Genomic DNA, 22610 nt, shown 5'->3' with positions numbered 1-22610 from the left:
TTATCTTTAGAGGGGAAGAGAAGGAGAGAAGAAGAGAAATATCAATGTATGGTTGCCTCTCATGTGTCCCCTGCTGGGAACTGGCTTGTAACCCAGTCATGTGCCCTGACTGGGAATCAAACTGCGGTTGTTTGGTTCACAGGCCTGAGCTCATTCCACTGAGCTACACCAGCCATGGCTAGATCCAAAATTTGATCAGATTTCATTCTGATTCTTTCAGCAGGACTACTGTTACATTCTTCCAAAATTTGATCAGATTTCATTCTGATTCTTTCAGCAGGACTACTGTTACATTCTTCCACAAGGAACCAGTAATGACTCCCTTGGTTCTCTTTTTGTGATGTTAATAGCCATTAATGATCATTCTCTGTATTCCTTAATTCATTATGGCAGAGTACACATACATATATTCATAACAATACACTAAAATTTTAAGAGTGATTATCTCAGTGTGATATGATTATGGAAAATTCTATTTTTTCTTTATTGTTCACCTGTATCTTCTAAGGGACTTGTATTTCTTAAGTAGTAAAAAAGTTAAAATTATCTAGTCAGAGATGTGACCAAGCTCCTTAAAAATATATCTACTATATATTCCTTTTTTTTTCTTTATAGCCAAGAATCTTGTTCTTGCAGGAATTAAGGTAAGTTATTAAATGTCCTTGGTAAGAAGGATTACTTTTTATGAACTCTTTTTTTTTTTTTTTTTGCTTATCAGTAGTGGTTATATTGTTTATACCTTGACTTAATTATTGCTTTTTCATTTAGTAGCAAAATTGTTTTAATGCTCTAGCTGACTCTTCTTTAAAAACTTTATATTATAGGAAAAAATTTAAATTGTATAAAAACAGTAGTTTTAACAAAACCTCATGCAGGTATCATGCAGCTACAATTATCAGTTCATAGACAAATTTAAATTTTTTTTAACATATCTCCTTCCCATTCCCCACTATTCCCCAACCACTAAATTCTTTTTGTGCAAGTCTCAGGCACCTATTATATCATCCTTAAATAGTGTACTACATAGCTCTAAAAGATAAGGGTGCCTTTGAAAATGTAACCGTAATATCATTTTCACACCTAAAAAATGTTTCTTAATTTTGTTGTATTAGTTATCTATTGCTGCAAAATAGATTACTCCAAAACGTAGAACTTAAACAACAGTACCTATTTCAATTTCTTGGGGTCAGGAATCAGGCACAGCTTAGCTGATTCCTCCGTTTGGATCTTTAACAAGGCTCCAGTCAAGATATTAGCAAGGCGTCTCCCCATCTCCTGGGCAGGGTAAGGATCTGCTTCCCAAAGTCACTCAGGTAGTTATTGACAGCGTTCAGTGGAACTTCACATTCCACCTCAGTTCTTTGCTGGCTGTTGATCAGAGGTCACTCCCAGTTCCTTGCCATGTAGCCCTCTCCATAGGGCAGTTTACATCATCAGAGTAAGCTAGCAAGAATATAAGAAAGGGAAGGTTCTAGAAAAACAAATTAGTCTTTTGTAACCTAATCTCAGAAGTGACATCCCATCACCCGTGCTGTATTCTTTAAAAAGCAAGTCATTAGGTTAAAAAAAAAAAAAGTCACTATGTCTAGCATACACTCAAGGGGAGGGAATTACACAAACTTCTGAAGACCAGAAAGTGAGAATTACTGGGGTCATCTTAAAAATGTGCCTGCCACAATCATCAAATATCTAGTTAGCACTCAGATTTTCCCAACTGTCTTAAAATATTTAAGAAAAAATGTTGGGGGGTTCTAATCAGGATCTAAGTAAAGCCCATTTACTAAACTTGGTTTCTTTTAATCTATAGATTTCTCTTCCTTGCTTTTTTCTTGCAATTTACTTATCAAAGAAACTAGGTTAATTATCAAATTATCTGAGTATTTTGCTGTATTTCATTTTGGGTATCTTTCATTTTTCAATCTAGCTCAATCAGTTCTATGAGCATTTTGATTACCGGGGCTTTAAATTCTCTATCAGATAGGTTGGCTATCTCCTCATTGCTTAGCTCTCTTTCTGAAGTTTTACTGTTCATTCATTTTGGCCATATTTCTTGTTTGGGGCAGCTGTTAAGTTGTAAGGGGGTAGGTATTCACCCAGGCAGGGCAACCCTCCTTGCTGTGCTGCGGTTCTGCCTGTGGAGGAGGGGCCAGAGAGGAACAGTGCAGCTCCCCTGCTCTTCTCTAGCCTACCTTCCAACAGACTCTCCTGTGAGACTGGGAGTTTCTCCTACTGCGGCAACCACCATAGTCCATAGCCAGCTCTGAGTCTCAGAGGGAAACCCCTTAAGTCAGCCCTGCGTGCGCAGGCTGCCATCTCACCAAGGATTCTCTCCGCCTTACCAGTGTGGCTGTTCTGTTTGTTTCTTTAATTCTGCGGTTGTTGGAGTTCCATGCAGTTTGATTTTTCTGGCACTTGTGCTGGTTTATTGATTTTAGATTGGTTGTTATCCTCCTTTTGGTTGTGTGAGGAAATAAAGGGTTTCTACCTACGCCTCCATCTTGGCCAGAACTCACCAAGCTACATTTTTTCTAGTTCATTATCTTTCTTTGAACGTCGAACATTTGGAAATGTTTTCTTGTGTTTATTTTTTAAATTTCTGCGTGTTGATTTATATAACAGCCTACTTTTCCTAAATTTAAATTATCTTACTCTTCAAGTAGTCTCTCCCATTAATTTTTCTGACTTTCCAGATGTGTATAGTTATTTAATCTGTAAGTAGATCTAATTACATTCTTTCTAATTCTTAGACCTTTAATTATATTTTATTGTCTAAGTACACAGGGCAGTAGTTTAATGTAATGTAAATAGTAGTGGCAATAGTGAATAACCTTGTGTTATTTTTTAATTTAACAGATATATATTTTCTTCTTTTTTGTAGGCACTTACAATTCACGATGTAGAAAAATGCCAAGCATGGGATCTAGGAACCAACTTCTTTCTCTGTGAAAATGATGTTGTTAATAAAAGAAACAGGTGAAGATAAGATGTTTTGGTGTTTTTTGAAGATTTTATTTATTTTTAGAGAGAAGGGAAGGGAGGGAGAAAGAGAGGAAGAGAAACATCAATGTATGGTTACCTCATATATGTTCCCTACTAGGGATATGGCCTGCAACCCAGGCATATGCCCTGACTGGGAATCAAACTGGCAACCCTTTGGTTCACCATAGGCTTGTGCTTAGTCTACTGAGCTTTACCAGCCAGGGCTGATATATTATCATAGGATATTTTGTTATGGTTCTTGCAACTACTTAGCTTACTATCTGTTTCCAGAATACTAGTTCAAGCACAGTTGTTTGATTCATCCCTATAAAGTCATACTACTATCAATAAGTATTGACATATACTTATTCAGCTACTTATAATTGTCAAATTTTTAATACATTCACATTGCTACCTAGGAATGAATTTCTTTTAAGATTTTTATAGGAGGTCTTTATTATTGCTGAAGACTTAAAAGTTGGGTACTTGAACTTATAAGTGTATACTTTGAGATTGTGTCTTATGAGGAATACAACAATATGCTTATTCTCAAGATTGTGTAGTTATCTATAAATATGAGTAAGCCTCAGCTTCTTTTTTCTTCTAGATATTTATTAAATATCCATTGAAATTTTGTAACATTCAGATTTCTCTGATGTGCAGGTATCTATCTAAGTTTGAGAGATTGAGTATATAAAACAAAAGGATACTAAGGATCTTTTTCTTTTTTTTTTTTTTTTTAGGGCTGAAGCTGTTCTTCAACCTATTGCAGAACTAAATCCATACGTTCATGTCACATCATCTTCTGTTCCTTTAAATGAAACCACAGATCTTTCCTTCTTAGAAAAATATCAGGTCAGTGATCTACTTTATATTAGATGTTATTGACAGATTTCAAGGCAAGTCATTAATTATTAATGTGATATAAGTAATTTAACTTAGTCTATTGAGCAGAACAAAAAATTTAAGGACAAAGGACTTCCTTTACAATAATATCTTTTAAATTCTTTCTTTTGAGCAAAGGGCCTATGAACCTCTGACAAAACAATTATATCAGTCAGCTGTCTTCACAGTAATGTACATAAAAAAACTACCAAAAAGTCAGTGGTTTATAGCAACATGCATTTCTTTCTTTCTTATGTATTTGCATGTTAGTTGGAGTTCAGCCGTTCTAGGCTGAACTTGAACTCCAGAGTCTGGGTTCTGTTCCATGTGCCTCTCCTCTGGAACCGGGAGGCTACCTAGGACATGGTATCATGGCAGCAGCAGAAATGCAAAGGGGCAAGTCCCACCATCCAAGCATATGTCAAGCCTCTATTTATCTTACTTCCATTAATAATACGTTAGCCAAAGCAAGTCACGTGGTCAAGCCTGAAGTCAAGGAGCCAGAGAGTACACTCTTCTCTTCCTAAGACTGTGGGTAAAAGGTGATGTATAATTTGACTACAGAAAAATAAAAAAATGTGGATCTACCTTACATAAACTTAAATAACAAAAATTCTTAGCACTGTGGATGTTCTAAAGATAACTAGATTGATCCTGAATTTCCCTGTCTTTAAATTATGATGTTACCAGTTGCCTAGGAAAACACACTCCTGTGTTTCTGCTCTACTCTCAATACTTCATTCAGGCTCTGGTGTGACCATATGTGTATCTGGTTTTCCCCAACAATAAACAATTCTACAACAGGGATACATAGTTTTGTGTCCTGCAATTTAATTCAGTTCTGTTAAATAAAATCAACTGAGTATATTTGAAGATCGATCTAGTTGGCTGTATTAAGTGATTCATGAAACAGACAGCATCTCATCTTGGAACTAGAAAAATGGTCTGAAGGGTCATACAAAATAGAAGGTTTTCATAGGGAAAGTGGTGGGGCAAAAAACTATTACAAAAAAAAGGTAATGTTAAGATGAGGTTGAAGTTAAGACAGGGAAAGAGAATAGATCCTATGTGAAACTACTGAAGCCAGTATACATTTCATTTTTTTAATTATGTGAGCCAATAAAGTGCCTATAAGGTTTCAAAAAGAAAAAAAAAGATTATTTTTCAGACCTGGACATCTTTCCTTTGGGGTAAGAGAAGGGAAGGGTTTGTTTTTTTTTTTTAAATATATTTTATTGATTATGCTATTACAATTGTCCCATTTCCCCCCTTCATTCCCCTCCACCCTGTATACCCTCTTCCACCCATGTTCCCCTCCTTTAGTTCATGTTCATGTGTCTTAAGTTCTTTAGCTTTTACATTTCCCATACTATTCCTACCCTCCCCCCTGTCTATTTTCTACCTACCATCTATGCTACTTATTCTCTGTACCTTTTCCTCCTCCCTCCTCCTCCCACTCCCCTGTTGCTAATCCTCCATGCGATTTCCATTTCTGTAGTTCTGTTCCTGTTCTAATTGTTTTCTTAATTTGTTTTTGTTTTAGGTGTGGTTATTAATAATTGTGAGCTTGCTGTCATTTTACTGTACATGTTTTTTATCTTTTCCTTAGATAAGTCCCTTTAACATTTCATAAAATAAGGGCTTGGTGATGATGAACTCCTTTAACTTGACCTTATCTGAGAAGCACTTTATCTGCCCTTCCATTCTAAATGAAAGCTTTGCTGGATAGAGCAATCTTGGATAGAGGTCTTTGGATTTCATGACTTAGAATACTTCTTCCAGCCCCTTCTTGACTGTAAGGTCTCTTTTGAGAAATCAGCTGACAGTCTGATGGGAACTCCTTTGTAGGTGACTGTCCCCTTATTTCTTGATGCTTCTAGAATTCTCTCCTTCATTTTAATCTTGGCTAATGTAATGATGATGTGCCTTGGTGTGTTCCTCCTTGGGTCCAACTTCTTTGGGACCCTCTGAGCTTCCTGTACTTCCTGGAAGCCTATTTCCTTTTCCAGATTGGGGAAGTTCTCCTTTATTATTTGTTCAAATAAGTTTTCCACTTGTAGCTCCTCCTCTTCCCCTTCTGGTACTCCCATAATTCAGATGTTGGCATGTTTAAAGATGTCCTGGAGGTTCCTAAGCCCCTCCTCATTTTTTTTTTTTTAATTCTTGTTTTTCATCTAATTTGCAACCAAATTCAACCAGTTCTGTGAGCATCCTGATCACCAGTTGCTTTGAACTGTGCATTTGATAGGTTTGCTATCTCTTAGTCACTTAATTGTGTTATTTTTGGAGCTTTGATTTGTTCTTCCTTTTCAGCCTTTTTTTTTGTCTTTCTTTTTTTTTTTTTTGTCTTGTCAAGTCTGTTACATAGTAAGGGGCAGAGCCTTAGGTGTTCACCAGGGCGGGGTAACCCAGTTTCTGGGTTGTGATGCTGTATGTGGGGGTGGGGTCCAAGAGGGAGCAATGGTGCTTGCTCTGCTCTCTGTTGGACTTCAGTCTCTTCCACCGCTTTCCCCTAGCAAACTGGGTCTTTCTGGTGCTGATTCCCATGTGGATGGGCTTGTGTGAGTTCTAGGACCCTGTGGGTCTCTCCAGCGAACTCTCCTCTGAGGCTGGGAATCTCTCCCTGGGCCTCAACCCCCACAGGTATTTTCAATCAATGTTTTGAGGCTTCATTTCTTGGCGCTGGGACCCTGGGTTGCGTGGTCTATCTCGCTCCCCAGTTATCTGTGCATGAACTTGGGACTGCCACGTAGTCAGCTAAGCCACCTTGTGCACCGTGCCTCACTTCTCAGTCGCCACCTTGTTGGGTCTGCCCTTTGCCACCCTGTGCCCAGGGTCTGTCAGCTGTGTCTTACACGCCTGGGGTGCTTTGTGGGCCCAGTGTCACTGCCTCTGTGCAGTGACCCCTCTCTGCGCCACTGCCTGACTCCGCCCCGCCTACCGGTCTGGATGAATGGGTCTATTTCAGCTCCTTGGCTATCCGACTTCCATACAGTTCAATTTTCTGTCAGTTCTGGTTGTTGTTTTGCTTCTAAGTTTTTGTTGTCCTTATTTTGGTTGTGCAAGGAAGCACAATGTGTCTACCTGTGCCTGCATCTTGGCCAGAAGTCAGGAAGGGTTTTTATAATACAGATTTCCTCTTTTTGTGGGAGCATGGCGAGGTCCCACTTGCCAGCTTACATTTCTCATGCTGGTTGATTAAACTTATATTCCTGAGAGTGGTTGAAACCGCAGTTAGTTCAGGTATTAATTCTGGATTTGGTATTATGGGTTTTTACCACAAGTGATACTATTTGGGGCTTGTGCTTTTTGGGAGAAGATAGTGTCAGATCCCACAGGGTAAGGCCTTAGTCCCAAAAGAACACTCCCCCTTCCCCCTTCCAATGCCAATCGGAAGTCCAGGTCATTACCTATGCTTTTGAGGACTAGCCATAAGTCAGAGGTTCCAACAACCACCCACTTTCTCCCACTTTGATACAATTAACTTGCCAACATTGCTTGAAGAACTAAGGAAAATAGTCTGCTTACTAAAGTTATAAAAAGCCATAACTCAGGAACAACCAGGTGGCGGGCATGCACAGGGCAAGATACAGGGAAGGGGATACAGAGCCTTCATGTCCTCTACAGGTATGTCTCCTTCCTAGCACCTCTACATGTTCAGCTGAAAAGTTCTATGATCCACTATTTCAGGGATTTTTATGGAGGCTTCATTGTACAAACACGAATGATTAAATCATTGTCCATTAGTCATTAATCTCCAGCCCCTCTCCCTTACAAAGAGTTCTGGGGGATAGGACTTGAAAGTTCTGTCTCTGACAACCATCCCCCATCCTTAGGGGCTTTTCAAAGTCACCTCAATAACATCAAGTCATGTGTGGCTGAAAGGGGCATATTTCACAAGAACCACAAGAGATGTTTGTGGTTCTGGCTGGGTAGCCAGTTGGTTAGAGAATCATCCTAATACTCCCAGGTTGCTGGTCAATCTCAGGTCAGGGCACATATAAGAAGCAACCAATAAGCGCATAAGTAAGTAAAACAACAAATTGATACTTGTCTTCTCAGCCCTGCTCCCTATTTCCCCATCTTTCTAAACTCAGTAAAATAGGAGAATTTTTAAAAGACATTTGTTTCAACTCTATCACTCTGCAGCAATTTCAAGATGTGGGACAAAATAAGCCCCTGTAGCTCTTACATAGGAAATTATAAGAGTTTTAGGAGCTATGTGCCAAGAATCTTGGGTGAAGATTAAAATATGTACTTATTGTAATCACAATGTCATATCAAATCCATCCTGCTACAAGGATGCTTAATAAACTTTCCTCAATAGAATTGCCTAATAAACTACCTTTTAAATGACCATCTGAGCTCAAAAATAATATAAGGGAGCTGTTCAGAGACCAAAAAGGAATGGGTAGCTGAAAGAAGACCAGTGAATTGTTGTCTGGTCACTTTCAGGGACAGTAGTTGCCTGTCTCAGTAACCACATTTCTTAGGAATTAATGGTAATGTAGACAGAGAAGATACAAAATAGGACTGTATGAAATAGCAGATGAAGTTGAGACCTACTCTCTTTTTTTAGAGCTGGAACTTCAGCTACACCCTCAGAAAAAGGGTAGATGAAAACAATCTTTGCCCATCAGAACTAGAGGCTTGTCTATTTCCTCAAGTGTTTGATGAAAAATAAAAATCTTCCCTGGGAATTCATAACCACAAGCCTACCCTCCCACGAGTTTGGAGATCAACTTTCTAAACATTTGTAGTAAAATTTCCCAAGCTGAGAACTTAATGTAGAAAGTGTTATAGTACGAAGCTGATAGTATCCCAGAATAGCACACAAAAATCAAAACTAAGTACATCTAGAGGCATATACCCTCAACCAGGCCACAGTATATTCCAGTTTTAACCCCCTTTGAAAATGAATTCACAGCACAGAATAACAAGACAGTAAAAAGCACTTCAGCATGATCAAGAGTCCGTGGATATAACAAATGAAAACTAAACCTCCAAGAATTTTAAATAATAGAATTATTGCATAGACACTATAAAATATAGATGTTCAAACTATCTAAATCTTAAAAATTAAGTGAATAAGTAAACATTAAAATAAGACATGGTTGAAAACAATGAGGCAGATGTGATGAAAAAAACAAATTAGAAATGAAAGTATAGTCTTAAAAATTAAACCTCAGTGAATAGGTTAAACTGTGGATAGATACAGGTGGAGTAGAAATTAGTTGAAAGACAGAAGTAAGGAAATTATTAAGATTACTGTACCCAGAAATAAAATTTGAAAAAAGTAAGAGAAGTAAGAGGTTGAATGAAAAGGCCAATTAATGAGATTGGATTTCTAAAAGGAGAACATTAGGAAAAGGCAACATTCAAAGAAATTCTTGTTGAGAATTTTGTAGCATTGATGAAAAAACTTAGGTTCAGTATGTACTTGGTTAGAACTTGATTTCATCCTATTTACCAGCTTTGTCAACCCATTATTATGTGATGAATGCTAGCAAAATACATAAGATTCTTGGGTTACAGACTTATGGACTTTACTATTCAGAGCATGGTAAGAAGTATGAGCATTGTATATGCCTTGTTTCCTCTTGCCTTCCCCCAAATCCCACTAGTGAACTGCAGAGGGCACATGAAGTGGGTTCCTTTAGGGGACAGGAATACTGAGCTTGGACTTACTGTTTTATTGTCAACAAGCTTGTTTCTTTTTCCCAGAGGGAGACTTTACCTCAGTTCCTTAAATTGCATGAGACAAATAACTATCCTGAGAAACAGTGCAAGTAAAAAATGTTCAGAAACTTGCATTTATGGTATACCTGATGAAATATATAAAATGTAAGAGACCTGTGGAGAAATATCTCCTTGCAGGAAGCATTGCATATACTGAGCTAGAGAAATAAAACTAAATTAATACCTGGATTTTTATAGTAAAACCAAGTTATGCAAGTCATAAAAACCAGCAGCAAAGAAAGCTCTGGACTAAGAGTCTAGCTCTGCTTTTGCCACTTGGTAGTCAAATGACCCTAAGAAAATATTTGACCTTTATCAGATCTGATTATAGACCTTTCTCTGCTTGTTTCACAGGGTAATGAAAGAAAAAGTAAGCATTGAAAATTGTAATTTAGTATTTATACAGAACATAGTGGTTTTGCTAATGAAACTGTGATAAAGCAAAAGTAGTTCTGTTGTGAATCTGTTGAGTCTCTGAAGTAAAACCAAGCTAAGCCAACTAATATACTCATATCTCTTTAAAAGTGTTATTATTGCCCCTTTAAACGAGCATTAAATTAATATTCTGGTGACTAAGTTAGTATTTTTAAGGCAGTAACATACACAAGAATATCCAGCCACTTGGGGTGTATAAATACCACATAGGAAAAAAGGTGCAGCCCTGGCTGGTATAGCTCAGTGGACTGAGCATGGGCCTGGGAACCAAAGGATCACGGTTCGATTCCCAGTCAGGGCACATGCCCAGATTGCAGGCCAGTTCCCAGTTGGGGATGCACGAGAAGCAACTATACATTGATACTTCTCTCCCTCTCTCCTTCCCTTCCCCTCTAAAGATAAATAAATAAAATCTTTAAAAAATAATAATAAATAAATAAAAATTTAAAAAATACCAGATAGGAAATTAAGGTTTACTTCTAGTTGTGAAGTCTCTGATGATAATTGAATTTAATGTAGGTTTTCCCCTGTCTATGTTATTTTTACTTTTGTTGTTTCATAACTCTAAAAATATTAATCTTAGAATGGAATACAGTAGGGTAGTAATTTTTTTACAAGAAAAACAATATTTTTACTGTGATGCAAAGTGAAATGCTTCTGATTTAGAAATTGTACATTACCACAGTAATTGTATATTCTATAGTCTTTAATTTCTCATCTTTTTTTTCTCAACAGTGTGTAGTATTGACTGAGATCAAACTTCCATTGCAGAAGAAAATCAACAACTTTTGCCGTTCTCAGTGCCCTCCGATTAAGGTAATGGGATCACTTAATAATGACGTGTAGTTAACCAAAGGAAGAACACTTTCAATATCAGATTTTCTAGCTTTTCAGTAGGTTATATAAGAAGCTCCTTTATATGACAACAATCACAATAATATTTTTCTCTTTAATTTTATCAGTTTTGTTATATTTTTAAAACCAAGGTCTAAATATGGTTTATCGGCAGGTTGCCAAAGCTAAAGAGGAATGAAGCTTAGAAATAGAAAGGATGATAAATATTGAATTCATCATCTAACTTTAAATATAGTACTATTGTGGTTTTTAAGAGGTTCCTTGGTTCTTTTTAACAGATATTCATTGAGTATATACAATTCTAGACACTAGGAATACGTTAGTGAATGGAACGTACAATTTTTCCTACTTGTAAAAAGTACCTTCCGTAGGGATGGTATACTTACAGGGGTGTCCAACCGTTGGCATCTCTGGGTCACACTGGAAGAAGAAGAGTTGCTTTGGGCCACACATGAAATACACAAACACTAACAAAACCTAAAGAGTACGAAAAGGTTTTAAGTAAAATTGTGGTTTTGTGTTATACCCACAGGCCACGGGTTAGACACCCTTGGAACAAGCAAATAAATACATAGTTTTAAATCCAATGAAGAAAACTAAGAGTAAATTTCCTCATGATGTTAGGACAGGGGCCAGTCTCTTCAATTCCATGTCAGGGAAAGTCTTCTCTGAGGAGAAGAAACCTGAATTGAGCCCTGAATAATGAGAAAGAACCAGCTCTGGTACACATCTGCATTCAAAACAGTGAGAAGTGCAAGCAAAAGACCTGCCAGTGTGAAAACTGACTTGGCATGTTTGAGGAACAGCAGAAGCCAGCAAGGCCAGAATGGGAGTTTGGGTAAAAAGCAGAGAGTAGTACTAAAAGACACCATATTAGATTGGAGAAGCAGTTAGAAGACCATTTTGTTTAGATTAGAGTTGGGGATGTTTGAATTTTAAGACTGTGAGTTTTAATTTAATAAAGATTTTTAAAAGATCACTCTGGTTTTGCTGTATGGAGAATAGACTATAGCAGTAGTTTTTAAAGTGTGGTCCAAGGACACTGAGGGCTCCTGACACTTACGAAAATAGGTGTCAAACTGTTTTTATAATATTACTAAAATGTTACTTGCCTTTTTCATTCTGATTCTCTCATGTGACACAGTGGAGTTTCCAGTCTTTGATATGTGGTGATACCATTGTTCTGACAGCTAATGTGGAGTGTGTGTGTGTGTATTATGTTTTAAATGTTTCTCAGTTTTAATTTCTTATATAATATCAGTAGTTATAACCCATATGAACAAAAGTGTTTTGGGTCCTCAGTAATTTTTAAGAACATGAAATGGTCATGAAACCAAAAAGAAAGGGAACTGTTGAATTATAAGAGTAGAATAGAGGTAGCTAGGCCAGTTAGGAGCTCATGCAGTAACCCAGGTGAAAGATTCAGGAGAGGTGTGAATAGGGATTGTAAGAAGTTGTTGAATTTGAGGTATCTTTGGTTTAAAAAAAAAAAAAGGCTAACAGAACTTGAGAATGGATCCATGTGAGCTGTGAAGGAGAGAATTGTCCTAGCTTTTGGTCCAGATTAATTAGATAAGTAATAGTGACACTGGGAATACTAGAAAGAGATTTAGAAAACTCAAAATTCTTTCCCTACAATTGAATACACATTACTAACTTCACCTCTTTAGTGGGGTCATTTGTTTCTTTGGAAAAGGCCATTTGTCCCTTTGAGGTGGGCACTAAGCCATAATCATAATGTATCCACTTGATAGTGGATATGCTGGAAAATTTTGGATTGGGGTATTACATAGCATATTTATACTTTGTAGAATGTTTGTGTTCTGATTCACAATTTAAATTAAGTAGATGAGTAAGACACAGAATGATCAGTAAACTTATAACAGGCTACAGAAGTTTTACAAAATAATTATGGTAGTTTATAAACTAAAGTCCTTGTTTCTGTCATTGATACATATATTTATATTATTAAAGTTGTTTTGAAAAGGAAGAAATTGTCCCTCAAATTGGAGCTTTTAAATTTAAAAAAAAGTTATCATTTTATGTCTCATAAATATTGCTATATGTACCTATTTTGATAGGAAAGCAGTACATGGTCAAGTAAGAGATAATATCAGTAACAAAAAAACTAAACGTGAAAACAATTTCTTTACAGATTTAAAATGGAGAAGAGTGTATGTATAATAAAAATCACTTCCAGTAACACATTCATAATTCAGTTTAAGGATCTGATTTTTACCCTTCATGGTGCTGGTGTTCACTGTCAGTCCCTCCGCCCCTTTTCTGTTGCCTCCACTCTCAGCTTTTATCCCTGTTCAGTTTTCCACTAACTGTACTGCTTTTGGTGAATGGACACTTCATTCTTTTATAAAATAAAAAGTAAAACTTCACTGCCACACCATTAAACCAAGGTATCTGTTTCTTATAAATTGTGCTTGACTTTTAGGGCAAGGTAGGAATTTTATTTAAAAATCAGAATGTATAATGATGATGTACTGATGTTGCCCCTAGTTTTGTAACATTAGATATCTAGTTCCAGATACTAAAATCCTTGATTCCTAGATAAATAATTTATTCAATTTATGTTTTACTCTATACCCCCACTTAATTATAAGTGAAAATGTCTAAAGGGCTTAAGATAGTTGGGCTGAGTGTTTTTTCTTTATATAAATAGCTTAAACGTGTTTTTATCATTTTACAGTTCATCAGTTCAGATATACATGGAATTTGGTCACAGCTGTTTTGTGATTTTGGTGATGAATTTGAAGTTTTAGATACAACGGGAGAAGAACCAAAAGAAATCTTCATTTCAAATATAACGCAAGTATGATTATATGCACATGCTCTTGTATATGTATAGGATTATTTAAGTTGATGTGAGTATAATTTTTAAAAGGCAGCATTAACAAATGCTTGAATGTGCATTATTTTTCAATTGTTTGACAAGATTTTAAGGTAATTTATGAGGGAATATTTTGCTGATTTCTTGATTGCATTATATTGAAGCTAAATTTAAGTTAGACTATGAAAAGAGTATTCCTGATTCCTTCTAACATTATTTAATAATTGGTAGGTCAGTATTTGTTATATATTTTAATTTTAACTTTAATTTTGTTCTGTATCATGTTACTATGGGATATAAACTGTGATTCAGTGTTTGCTGAATTGTATATTGTGTCAAATCATAGATGTAGTATCAGATGATAGATGTGCTGTGTCATAAGTTACCTGGCCCAACACTGTGGTTCCAGGAAGATGCACACTGAAGTCATCATAGACGAAAGCTGTTACATGTCTAAAACATTATTTAGAGGAGGGAAAGCATGTTAAGAATTAATTAATCTTCAAAAACTCTTTGATATCAGGTCAGCTTAATTTTTTTATTCCCTAAAAAAAGTTGGAAAAATCATTATGATCCACTTATACTCTTTCTTTTTAGCCTAAATCATTAACTTTAATTGCACTTTTTATAGTCAGTTTCCATTAAGTGCTCAAAAGAAGCCAATATAAGTGATTGCCATTATATATTTAATAGTATTTGTGCTTCACTCTCTATGCTTTATTTTTAAACTCAATGTAATTTTGCCTTTATGTAAGGATAATTCATTTTAAAATTCTGTATATCTCTCTGCCTATAGAATGGTTTATTATTCAACCTTTTACTTTCTGTAGTTGTTTTAGTTTGTCCCTGAGAATATCATACAGTTATAATAATCTCCAAGGGAGAGTATGGATCATTGTATTGCATTGGAATTTTCTTTTGTTGAATAGTGTGGAAAATATGGAAGTTATCCATAAAGAATTAGAAAACTTCATAAATGAACCCATTTAACTTATCTGCAAGAAATTATTTCTCCTTAATAAATTCCTTTTGAATTCTATTCTTGAGATATTAGCAACCCCATGTTACATTAATTTTATCTACATGTTAGTGATCATAATTTTATTCTTATTCAAATCATTAGGCAAGAGAACTTTTATAATCTACATAATTATGAAAGAGAGTGATAATTTCATTACATTTCATGTAGACAATTGTCACCTTAGTCAAACAGTGTATGGGATTATATGCAGTTAGGAAGTATCTGGGCCTTTGACCTGTCTTTCATACTCTTTGATGAGATAAGCTAATTTGTTTCTATTTTTATCCTGAGAAGCTGTCTGGGTCTCATGGTGTTTCTTTGTTTTAAAGGGTTGGGCAAGCTTCAAACTACTAGTTTCCCGGTTTTCAACTTCCATCCTCCCTTACATTTTTTTTAATTTTCAAAGTTAAACAGTCTCATCTTTTATGCACAGTTTCTTATATCATGATTTTAAAGGTTACATTCAATAACTTTGAGTATTTTTTTTTTAAATAAGTCCAATGATCCTTAAATCTATGAAATATTTGAAATCCTTTTTGGAATCTCTTTTTTCCCCAAGCATAAAAAGTATATTTTAAACATATACAATAAAATAATAAGTTGATCACTGTTTTGTTCTTTTAAGGGCTGGCTTTTACTAAGAGAGGAGAAGAATGGGTTGGAATTTTGAGAGGTTTTGAGAATTTTATGATTAGATGGTACTTTTTGCATGAGATTTGGAATTCCTATGAAAAAGTAATATATGAACTTGTTTGTTAGTAAATTACTCTTATTTTTAGGCTAATCCTGGCATTGTAACTTGCCTTGAAAATCATCCTCACAAACTTGAGACAGGGCAATTCTTAAAATTTCGAGAAATTAATGGAATGACAGGCTTAAATGGATCTATACGACAAATAACTGGTAAGTTGACATGTTTTATTAATTCATTTATGCTTACTCATTATTCTGTACATTTATAGTTCAGACACTATACTTAGTGTTGAGAACACAACATCAGGTCACACAGAAATGATCCAGTTCTTGGCCTTAAAACATTCAAAGTGAGGAGATGTTAATATTAAGCAGTGATGGTATGATAGGCATTCTGAGAACTCTAAACTTAGTGAGGAAACCTACCCTTTTGGGGCCTCAGCAGTACAGACAAGGTGTCTTGATTAAAATTTGAAGGTTGCATTGGCTTAGGAAGGTGGTGAAAAGATTTTGTACACAGAGACAAACAGGAAGCACGTCAGAATTCATGGAACTGAAAGATAGACTGTGGCAGGCAGGCAGTGGGAGTTGAGATAGCAAGAGACCTAAGACATTTAGGAAGAAACTTTATATATCATATATCTCATGGTAGGTAAGCCAAAACTCACTTACGGAATACAAGAAAGGGAGCAGGTTTTGGAGAAAAGATAGTGAGTACAGTTTACGCTTCTGGAGTGAGGTGGCAATGAAATATTCAAGTGGAGAAACATGTTTTTATTTAGTTACTTGGATAAAAGAAATGAATGGATGTTACTGCAGACAAGTTTGTAGGTTTATTGGCAAGAAATAGAAGGAATCTATGTTTTTCATTGGACTAAGATGAGATCATTACCCGGCGGAGAGTAAAGGTGACAAAAGATTTGAGGAGAATAAACATTTTTAAAAATAGAGGATTATCAGGCATTATTTAGAGCCCATTGAAGTTTAAGGTAATGAATTTATAGCAGTGTTAGTCGACATAGTTTGTGATTTTCTTGCAATCACATTTAAGAGTTAAAGATATTGCTAGATATCCTGTAATTCAAAGAAGACAGTTTTGTGTTCCACTGAGAATGATTTAGTTTTATCTTTAGGGCATTGAAAGTATAATTATGTGATTATCGTATAGACTAGTAAATGGATTACTTTTTTTTCTTTCAATGATTACAAATTGGATCTTAAGAGAGGAAAAATCAATCCCTGTTATGAACTCTTTATAGAAAAACAATTTTGGGTTTGTATTTAAGCATCTTTGGTAACAAAACTCTTAGATTTTGTTTCCAAGTCTGCACCTAAATATATAAACTAGAGGTTCCATCATTGGTTAAAGGATTTGTATCTGTTTTTGCAAGTAATGACCCAGCTAATCATTTAGGATTATCATTTGTTATTCTGGGATCCAGCCATAGTGGATTGTGATGGTGGATCAGACTCTTGCTGATAAATACACCATGCGTTGCCGTGTATGATGCCCAAATTTTTTAATATTACCCATAATAAATAATTTATTTTTTTATTGTTGTTCAAGTACAGTTGTCTCCATTTTCCTGCCACCACTTTCCCCTGCCTCACTCACCCCCACCCCACCCCAATCTTTTTCCTAAATTTTTTTGGGAAGAATAAGAATATGCATTATACATGGGTAGTACTAATTCTTATCTGTATCGGTGTTTTTAATTCTTTTATTTATAGTTATGCATTAAAAGTACAACCCTAGAAAGCAATAATAATATCCATGTGCAAAATAATACCATGGTATATGATAACCAGTTTTGTTTCTAAATATTGTTTCTAAAACAGTATTTTGTTTTATTTATTTGTTTCTCAATAAATAAAAAATTGAATTAAAATGGAAGATTTTTTTTTATGAAAGTTTGGGCCAAAAACATGGGTGTGCATCATACACGGGAGCACATTGTACATGGCAAAATATGATGAAAGGAGGAACCACTGGATATTAAGGAATGAAAATAAAACCCACATTTTGTTCTAAAAATTCTTAGGGCGGAGATGGAATATTTAAATAGAATAGCTGTTTATGAAACTTTTTTAAACATTTATTAATTGGTACTTACTGATATTTGAAAAACATTTTAAATAGCTAAAATAATATATGCTTATTCTAGATATATATTTGTATGTGTATCTGTTTAAAAGTTTAAAGTGAGTACTGTGTTAGGCCTTCTCCCCTCTCCAAAGGTAACAGCAGCTAAGTTTGAGTTTTACTGCTCGTCTTTCTTTGCTTATACAAGGGTGGGACCCCAAAACAGAATTTTTCCATAAAAATTATGTATTCTTACATGTTTAAACTTTAGTAACATTCAAAGTACTCTCTATTTGATGCAATACACCTATAGAGACATTTTTTCTACTGCTCAAAACATTTTTTGAACTTGTCAATTTTGATGCCTTTTCGTGCTTCTGCCAGTTTTTTGTTTGTTTGTTTTGTTTCACCTCTTCCACATTAGGAAAGTGTTTCCTTTTGAGGACTTTTTTCACCCAGTCAAACAAAAAAAAAGTTAGAACGAGATGGGATGAAAAGGGAGAGTGGGGCATGGCATAGGGGTCATGCTACTTTTGGTCAAAAACTGCTGAACACTCAGCACAGTATGAGCAGGTGCACCCATCATGAAATGGGCAAACTGGTTGAAAAGGTCTTCAGAAAAATTCACTGAAGCCAAATGCAGCCTCTCACAATAATGCCAGCTGGTACACCAATCCATAAGGGTTCCCAGAACACTCACCTACGTGGGAGAAACCTGTACTACACGGGGCCTGCCCTCCTGAAGATTATTCCAGGGTTTTCTGGGACCTCCCCCTTTCAGAATAAGGCTGTAGGGAGAAAGGGCTCACTGTTTATTTGATTTAATTTTTTTAACAAGGGAACTGTTCAAAAACAATAAAGGCCAAATGTTTACAGTGGAAACTTTTCTGCCTGTCAGTGGCTCCCACTCAGTTCTCACCCATTCACTGGTCCTTAGTTTATTATGAGTTCTTCTAGACTTCCCTTACACTTTTTTTACATACAGTATATCATATCACACATCTATCCTTTGCCTTTTCACTAAACAAAATAGCTACATGATCTTTTCACATCAGTAATTGCAGAACATTCATTTTGGCTTTTTCTTTAAATTTTTTTATGGCAATATAAGAAAATTTAGTATTTCATGCTATGAATGAATTGTATCATGATATAATTTTAATTTGCATTTTACATATAATGAATGAGATTCAGTATATTTTCTTAAGTTTTAGGGCTATTTGCTCTTTAATGTGAATCACCTATCTTTGCCCTTTTCCATGTTGAGTTGTTGATTATTTCTTAGAACTCTTAAAATATGGGGCATATGTGCCGTGAGGGGGGCCTTACATAAATTGCAAATATTTTTTCTAGTCTGGTATTTGACTTTGTTATTTTGCTTTTGACTTCGATATTGGATTGGTTTTACTGTGTGTGTATAATATCAGTTTTTTTTTAATTCTATGACTTTTATTTTGAGTTATAATTAGAAAAGCTTTTCTCAGTGCAGAGTTTTGAAGAAATTTTTCTCCCATGCTTCTACCTTATTTTTGGCATCCTCTTCAACAATTAAAACTTTTACCCATTTGGAATAGATACTTTCCCAGATGGCATTTTTCCAAAAAATATATTGTAGAATATCATTTCTTCACTTGTTTGAGGTGCCACCTTCTTTGTGATTCTATTTCTGAATTCTCTGTAACATTTGTCTATCTATTCATAAGTTAGTACCACACTACACTAATCATTATTATATGTAATAGTACCAATATTAATCATGGAGGTTTAATACAGGAATAAAATATCTCACCCTTGCTAGTGTGGCTCAGTTGATTGGACTGCTGTCCCATAAACCGAAAAGTCACAGGTTTGACTCCTGGTCGGGGCCCATGCCTAGATTTACAGGTTCATTCCATCATTGGGGAGGGTATGAGAGGCAACTGATGGATGTTTCTCTCCCCCTTTTTCACTCTCCCTTCCCCTTCCTCTAAGGTCAATAAGCATGTCTTTGGGTAAGAATTGATTGAACACACACACACAGCACCTGTCATTACTTTTTCCCCCTTTTTAGTTTTCTTGGCTATTTTTAAGTCCTTAAATTCACACTGGAAAATAATTTGTCTAGTTCTTCACACTTCTGCCCAGTCCTATATACTCCTCCCTGCCCCCCCCCACAAAAGATTTATAATGTGATCATCTTAATTTTGTGTATTTGGAGAAATTAATATCTTGATGATAAATATTGAAATTTAAATACCCATTGTCAGTAAATAATGGCTTTCTTCTCTTTTTTCTTTTAGTGGTATCGCCATTTTCTTTTAGCATTGGTGATACTACAGAACTGGAACCTTATTTACATGGAGGTATAGCTGTCCAAGTTAAGACTCCTAAAACATTTTACTTTGTAAGTATTTTTTCTGCTTAGAAAAATGTAGATATCTACAAAAGAATGGCAGAAGAGAAAAAAAAAGTTAACCAGGAAGTTAATTTAAAGCCTGAACAGGTTGTAATTTTTATTTGTACCTACTTTGAAAAAAATTGGGTAAAGCTAAGGAAATAGACTGTTATCAACAAAAAATTCACAGTAGAATACCATATGCATATAATTGAGGTATATAAATTACCTAAAAAAACTACACCTTTGGGGAATTTCGGCCGATATGGAGGTGTAGGTGGAAACACTGTACCTCCTTGCACAACTAAATTTAAGGACAACAAAGATTTAGAAACAAAAACACAACCAGAACAGACAGAAAATTGAACTGTACTAAAGTCCAACAACAATGAACCATTCAACCAGACTGGTAAGAGGGGCAGAGTCAGTGGCCGGCAGAGGAGTCCTGGCAGATAAAGGTGGTGGTTGGGGACTCCGGTGTGGGGAGGAAACCAGCAAACCCAGTAAGGCACACAAGGTGATTGGCTGACTGTGGACACACATTCGCACACAGATAAACCAGGCACAGAATGGGCAGTGAGACAAACCATGCAACCCAGGGCCCCATTGATGGGAAATAAAGCCTAGAAGCACCAATTGAAAAAACTTGCAGGGGTTGAGGTTCTGGGAGAGACTCCCAGCCTCACAGGAGAGTTCACTGGAGAGACCCACAGGGTCCTAGAACTCACACAAGCCTACCCACCTGGGAAACAGTACCAGAAGGGCCCAATTTGCTTGTGGGAAGCAGCAGAGGGGACCAAAATTTGAGAGAGAGCAGAAAAAAATGCCATTGCTCCCTCTCTGACCTCGCCCCCACATTCAGCATCACAACCCAGCAACTGGGTGGCCCCACCCTGGTGAACACCTAAGCAAAAATGAAGGCCATGCTAAGTGAAATAAAGGAAAACATACAGGGAACTAACCGTGATGGGAAGAAAATGGACTCAAATCAATGGAGCAGACTAGAAGGAAGAAAGAAACAACCAAACAGAAAAGAATGAAGAAACAAGAATTCAAAAAAATGAGGAGAGGCTTAGGAGCCTCCAGGACATCTTTAAACATGCCAACATCTGAATTATAGGAGTACCAGAAGGGGAAGGGGAAGAACAACAAGTGGAACATTTATATGAACAAATAATAAAGGAGAACTTCCCCAAGCTGGCAAAGGAAATAGACTTCCAGGAAGTACAGGAAGCTCAGAGAGTCCCAAAAGAATTGGACCCAAGGAGGAACACACCAAGGTACATCATAATTACATTAGCCAAGATTAAAATGAAGGAGAGAATCCTAGAAGCAGCAAGAGATAAGGGGACAGTCACCTACAAAGGAGTTCCCATCAGACTGTCAGCTGATTTCTCAAAAGAGACCTTACAGTCAAGAAGGGGCTGGAAAGAGGTATTCCAAGTCATGAAAACCAAAGACCTACATCCAAGATTGCTGTATCCAGCAAAGCTTTCATTTAGAATGGAAGGGTGGATAAAGTGCTTCTCAGGTAAGATCAAGTTCAAGGAGTTCATCATCACCAAGCCCTTATTATATGAAATGTTAAAGGGCCTTATCTAAGAAAAAGAAGATAAAAATATGAACAGTGAATGGACAGCAAACTCACAGTTATTAACAACCACACCTAAAACAAAAGCAAACTAAGCAGACCTAAAACAGGAGCGAAGCCACAGAAATGGAGATCATATGGAGGGTTAGCAACAGGGGAGTGGGAGGAGGAGTGGGGGGGAGAAGGTACAGAGAATAAGTAGCATAGACGGTTGGGAGAAAATAGGGGGAAGGCAAGAATAGTATGGGAAATGTAGAAGCTAAAGAACTTATGACACATGGACATGAACTAAAGAGGGGAATGTGGGGGGAGGGGTGTGCAGGGTGAAAGGGAATGAAGGGGTGGAAATGGAACAACTGTAATGGCATAATCAATAAAATAGACTTTAAAAAATAAAAAAGACACCCCCCTAAAAAAGCTACACCTTTGAATCATCATAGTCAATTATATTTCTTAACATGACTTCCTAAGACAAAAGATGAAATCTCTATTTTTGAAAGATTTAATAAGCATCAAAACTGTATATTTTATCATTCACTCATTTTTAAAGTAAAAGGAATATTTCTTTTAATTGTAGCATTTTAAATTTTAAGAAACTATATGATGGAAAAATAAAGTAATTCTTATCAGCTAGCACTGAAAGGAATATGTAAGTATCTCAATAGAAAAAATGTAGAAGCTACTTGTATCAAGGAACATAGGAGTCTCTACTTAAATCTTTAGCCCATTTTTCAGTATAATCTAGTACATCTCTTTTTTTTTCTTGAAAGTTCTCAGTTTTTGACTTGATTACCTTTTCTTTTCTAGAGTAATTATTAACTATAGTCATCTACCAGCCTTTGTTCAAGCCAAAATTAGCACAAAATAACAGATTAAAATAACTACCACTAGTCAAATCTGTCTCTGCCATATTTCCTCTTGACCCATCCCCAATTTTTAATTAGACAGTTTATGCTTCAAGTAAACTTCAGGTTATGAGGGTGTTGTTTCTTGGGTTTTTGTTCATTTGATTGGTTAGTCGATTCTTTGGTTTATTTTTGTTTGTTTTCTGGGGTTTTTTTTGTTCTTATGTGTTTTTAGCTGCATGCAGAAAATTTTACTTTGAGTATTTTA

At 35.9% G+C, this 22610-nt stretch overlaps 1 protein-coding gene across 1 annotated transcript in view; it reads left to right on the top strand.

Annotated features, from left to right (window-relative positions):
- The window catches only part of UBA6 (ubiquitin like modifier activating enzyme 6), an 80762-nt gene that overhangs the window by 21424 nt on the left and 36728 nt on the right, over positions 1-22610 (top strand). Inside the window, exons 4-10 of the mRNA XM_037150028.2 lie at positions 616-644; positions 2879-2973; positions 3723-3834; positions 10774-10854; positions 13595-13717; positions 15536-15659; positions 19812-19915. Coding sequence (XP_037005923.2) covers positions 616-644; positions 2879-2973; positions 3723-3834; positions 10774-10854; positions 13595-13717; positions 15536-15659; positions 19812-19915 — 668 coding nt within the window. The remainder of the gene's footprint in view (positions 1-615; positions 645-2878; positions 2974-3722; positions 3835-10773; positions 10855-13594; positions 13718-15535; positions 15660-19811; positions 19916-22610) is intronic.

This window comes from Artibeus jamaicensis, unplaced genomic scaffold (genome assembly GCF_021234435.1).
Source record: "Artibeus jamaicensis isolate MK-2021 breed Jamaican fruit bat unplaced genomic scaffold, CSHL_Jam_final contig_908, whole genome shotgun sequence".
NCBI lineage: Eukaryota > Metazoa > Chordata > Mammalia > Chiroptera > Phyllostomidae > Artibeus > Artibeus jamaicensis.
The sequence above is the reverse complement of the archived record's forward strand: the minus strand, read 5'-3'. Positions and strand labels throughout refer to the sequence as shown.